This window comes from Oncorhynchus nerka, unplaced genomic scaffold, assembly GCF_034236695.1.
Source record: "Oncorhynchus nerka isolate Pitt River unplaced genomic scaffold, Oner_Uvic_2.0 unplaced_scaffold_2183, whole genome shotgun sequence".
In the NCBI taxonomy this organism is placed as follows: domain Eukaryota; kingdom Metazoa; phylum Chordata; class Actinopteri; order Salmoniformes; family Salmonidae; genus Oncorhynchus; species Oncorhynchus nerka.
The window spans coordinates 43,283-47,718 of NW_027039111.1; the positions used below are offsets into that span (position 1 = coordinate 43,283).

A 4,436-nucleotide genomic window follows, 5' to 3' on the forward strand; every position below is an offset into this window, starting at 1 on the left:
GCAGCTCAAACATTTTTTTTTTTCATCCAATAACTGTTAATTTCTATTGTTTCCTTAATTATCTGACGGGCTAGCAGTGGCAACGGATCCTGTTAATATGATCCTTGAGACGTCACTATCACCCCCATTGCAGTTAACATTTTAAATAGTTACGGTAAATTAATCGTTAAGGTTAGCGTAGGGACGTCCCAATGATCTTGGATAGCACTGATCCAGTGGGAACGGGCATCCAACACACAACCCCCTTCAAAGTGTTTAGGCTTTTGGCGCCGTCTATTTTAAATCCCCACTCCGGCCAATCACAAGAGTTTTTCATTAAGCCACCACAGACAACCATGATAGTCTCAAAATATAGACCTTCAGCCAATCCAAACACCGTCCATGCCCTGCGTCCCAGATTCAAATTGAAATGTGTAATTTCAGCCAATCGTATATGACAAGCGGGAGGAGCTCTAAAAACATTTAATCAAGTTTGTGCGAACTGTCTCCCACTCACAAAACAGTGCGAAGGACTTTACATTGGCACTCATTGTACTTGTGTGGCTGGATAATAGGTGAGTAAGAGAACTCTACGCCTAACAAATCTTTCGTGATGTTCTACATGTTACGTTTGTTTTTAGAATGCTTTTGAACTTAAGGCAAAACCTCTCAAATGCTTACTGAAGAATATATGTGGTTAACTATTTTACTCAACTAAGCCAGCGAAGTTGGGAATGGCGCGCTGTGATGCAGTTGCTATTTAGCTGGCTAACTTGATGCCTTAACATATTTTTACAGAATGTATTGTTCTGCTCGTAGCCAAGAATGTTCAGTATGACAAGGAACATTTTAAAAATGTTTTCCGTCCAGAAAATACTTTTTGGGTACTTCTTTCAGACATAACATGCTAACATCGTGCTAGGTAGTTGGCGATGTTGCACGATGCATTCCATACTTGCTGCCATTGAGCTAGCCTAGCTAGCGTCGTCACTAGACTAACTTTGATCAGCCTTGCAGAAATGGTTTAGGTAGCCTTTCGGTCTTTATTTCTGACTAACAGGTATCATTCTGATGACCCAATTTATCAATGTTTAAATGGTTTGATCCTACTTATTGCAATTGTTGGAGACTTGGTTTAGGCGGGAAACAAAATGGAGGGACACTTATTGTCCTAGCCGTATAGCCACAATGAAGCAGGAACTCAATCGGATTAACGCGGTTTCGCGTCCTTGGGCTGTCCGTGGAGTGGTTTGTGGCTTGTTTACTCGGTGGTACCATCTGAAAACGTATACCTTTAGACGTTATTTATATATTGAGACTTTAATCAATTTTTGTTTTATATTTTTTTCCCCCTTTTCAGAATATAGCAGCCATGCCGGGTAAAGATCCTAATAAGCCGAAGGGAAAGACTTCTTCCTATGCGTTCTTTGTTGCGACGTGCCGGGAAGAACACAAGAAAAAACACCCAGGAACTTCAGTGAACTTTTCCGAGTTCTCAAAGAAATGCTCAGAGAGGTGGAGGGTAAGTTCTGACTAAGCGGCCGCCATGTAAAAGTTGTTTTTTTTTCTCCGGGGGGGGGGGGGCAGGGGGCGGGGCAAAGCGTGCCTACGAAACAGTTAGCAAATCAATGTATCAAATGGTGGGGATTTAGCGCAACATGGATGCTGCAATGAGTGGTGTGACTAATGCAGTTTTTCTCTCTTCCAGACAATGTCTGCAAAAGAGAAGGTGAAGTTTGAGGACATGGCCAAGGGTGACAAAGTCCGTTATGACAAGGACATGAAGGGTTATGTGCCCCCTAAGGGATCTAAGGCAGCAGGAAAGAGAAAGAAGGACCCCAATGCCCCCAAAAGGCCACCGTAAGTACTCCACCTATACAACTATTGATTTCTGTAGTGTTCTGTTCAGATTTTGGAACTAAATGTGTTCTCAACATTCTATCCCCAATAGTTCTGCATTTTTTGTGTTCTGTGCTGAACACCGTGGAAGAATCAAGGCTGATAACCCAGGCATGGGCATTGGTGACATCGCCAAGCAGCTGGGTCTGCTGTGGGGCAAGCAGACTCCCAAAGACAAGCAGCCACACGAAGCAAAGGCCGCCAAGCTGAAGGAAAAGTATGAGAAGGTAAGGTCCACTTCAACTATCATGACTGACTAGAACTGTTGTAGGAGACTCATGAAAACCAAGTCCATTTTTGTTGTAGGATGTTGCTGCCTACAAGGCTAAGGGAGGCGCAGGTGCAACTGCTAAGAGTGGCCCTGGCAGGCCAGCTGTTGGCAAGAAGGCAGCGCCCATGGATGATGATGACGATGATGATGACGAAGAGGAGGAGGATGATGAGGAAGAGGATGATGACGAGGATGACGACTAAACTGCCTGGAAACTTGAGCTGGAGTATTTGCAAAACAATGTGAACCTTACAATGTAACATTTATAGCATTTTGGATTTTTCAGAACATGTACAGTGATGTGCAATGGCTGCAATAATGCATACAGGGGTCATATTGTGCTGTCTTGTGAATGAACAGCTCTTATTCTCAAAGCACTGCTTGTTTTGTCTTTGGATGGTGGCATGTTCTTTTCCGCCCTATATTGATATCGTTTCCACTGCCGTTTTTAAGAAATACAAGAAAATGTGTAGACGTTTGCGACCCATTTTTAACGTGGAGTTTCAGTGTAGAATGATTTCTTTTTATAATAAAATTTTGTTTTGTATATTATGATTAACTTCCTTGCCTTGTTGATGACAAGTTAGATTAGGGATGTGATTAGACAACTAGTCCAATTCAGGTTTTTTTTTTTTTCACACCCCCACTAACTGGTCTTTCAGAGCTGATCATTTAAAAGCCCGCTTGGCAGGGGAAAAAAATCTGAATTGGCTGTGTAAAAGCCAAATGTACTCCATGTTGGTTAGCTAATAGTTTCAAGGTAGTGACCTATTCAATTGCACTAAAACTTCAATGATATAGCTTAATACTCAGGCAATTCATGAAGTATACTGAACAAAATAAATGCAACATGTTGGGTTTCATGAGCTGAAATAAAAGCTCATTTTCTGTGTATTTCTATTTACCCATTTAGGGAGCATATTAAACAATACATTAAAGGCCGGTCAAATGTGCAGTTTGTCAACACAATGCCACATCAAGTTAGCAGGAATGCCCAACTGCACTCTTGTCAGTCTTGCAACCTCTCAATGTTCACTTCTCTACCCTAAGCCAAGTCAAGCTCTCCCACACGGTATAAGGGGGTTTGCTGGTATGGGCAACGAAATGCAGTGTTAAGAGCAAGGCCCGTCTTTGTGCCATGTTTCAACATGATGCACGGCCCCATGTAACAAGGATCTGTACACTGTCAGTAAGATGAATGTCCCAGTTCTTCCATGGCCTGCATTACTCACCAACATTCTGATCATCTCTGCAATGGAGATGTCACATCAGATACTGACTGGTTTTCTGATCAACCAATGCATATCTGTATTCCAATTGACTGATCTTATGAACTGTAAAAGCTTAATTGATGCGTTTATATATTCAGTATAAACTCATGTTTTACCTTTAACTAGGCAGGTCAGTTAAGAACATTTTCAATGACAGCCTGTTCTAAGGGGCAGAACGACAGACTTTTTTACCATGTCAACTCAGGAATTCGCTCTTGCAACCTTTTGGTTACAATTTAATTTTTTATTTTACTAGGCAAGTCAGTTAAGAACAAATTCTTATTTTCAATGACTGCCTAGGAACAGTGGGTTAACTGCCTGTTCAGGGGCAGAACGACAGATTTGTACCTTGTCAGCTCGGGGATTTGACCTTGCAACCTTTCGGTTACTAGTCCAACGCTCTAACCACTAGGTTACCTGCCGCCCGATCAGACTAGCTCGCTGTAAGGTTCACTTTCACCTTTGGTTGTAGACCTTGTGGTTACCAGCTAACAAGTCAATAGGGCACAGATGGTCTGAGAGAAATGCATGTCTCAAATCCACTGCAGTTGGAGTGGTTGACATATGGCCAGACAGAGTTGAGGCATTTTCTTTTGGATAGATAACATACAAATGAGACCATGTTTATCTGGGGGAGGGGTGAGGACCCCAAAATCTGGGGTATTTAGTGTAATCAGACCTGAACAATGTTGAAGGTTCAAAAGATGCATGAATACAATAGGCCTATCGCAACATAGCTTACAATAAAAATTGTAATTTCAAGGAAAAGGGGAAAAAGTCATTGGTAAAAAGGTTAAATTTATTGCCATGAGTACAGTTCGAGCCAATGTTTTTATAAGTTAGATATGTACACCTTCATCCAAGGCTCACTGCATAGCTCTTTTAGAAACAAACCTATTTACATTATAAAAAATGCATACATATCACATCATACCCCAAAGAAAACACAATTTCTTAATTTTGCTTTGAACAAATTGGTGTCTGATTCTGGTTGCTTTGTAGTCATCATTCAACAA

At 41.5% G+C, this 4,436-nt stretch overlaps 1 protein-coding gene across 1 annotated transcript; it reads left to right on the forward strand.

Annotated features, from left to right (window-relative positions):
- The first annotated feature begins 448 nt into the window (after positions 1 to 448).
- On the forward strand, positions 449 to 2,701 carry LOC135567303 (high mobility group protein B2-like). The gene is made up of 5 exons (XM_065014733.1): positions 449 to 554; positions 1,340 to 1,501; positions 1,688 to 1,839; positions 1,931 to 2,105; positions 2,185 to 2,701. Exons 2-5 carry the CDS (start codon positions 1,352 to 1,354, stop codon positions 2,350 to 2,352), a joined length of 645 nt encoding a protein of 214 aa, XP_064870805.1. The 5' UTR covers positions 449 to 554; positions 1,340 to 1,351; the 3' UTR covers positions 2,353 to 2,701.
- The last annotated feature ends 1,735 nt before the right edge of the window (positions 2,702 to 4,436 follow it).

What these genes read in the sequence shown, in the direction of transcription:
- LOC135567303 (XM_065014733.1), top strand. Translation starts at nt 1,352, where the DNA reads ATGCCGGGTAAAGATCCTAATAAGCCGAAGGGAAAGACTTCTTCCTAT. An exon ending in AATGCTCAGAGAGGTGGAGG is followed by an intron (nt 1,502 to 1,687) that starts GTAAGTTCTGAC and finishes TCTCTCTTCCAG; the next exon opens with ACAATGTCTGCAAAAGAGAA. An exon ending in TGAAGGAAAAGTATGAGAAG is followed by an intron (nt 2,106 to 2,184) that starts GTAAGGTCCACT and finishes TTTTTGTTGTAG; the next exon opens with GATGTTGCTGCCTACAAGGC.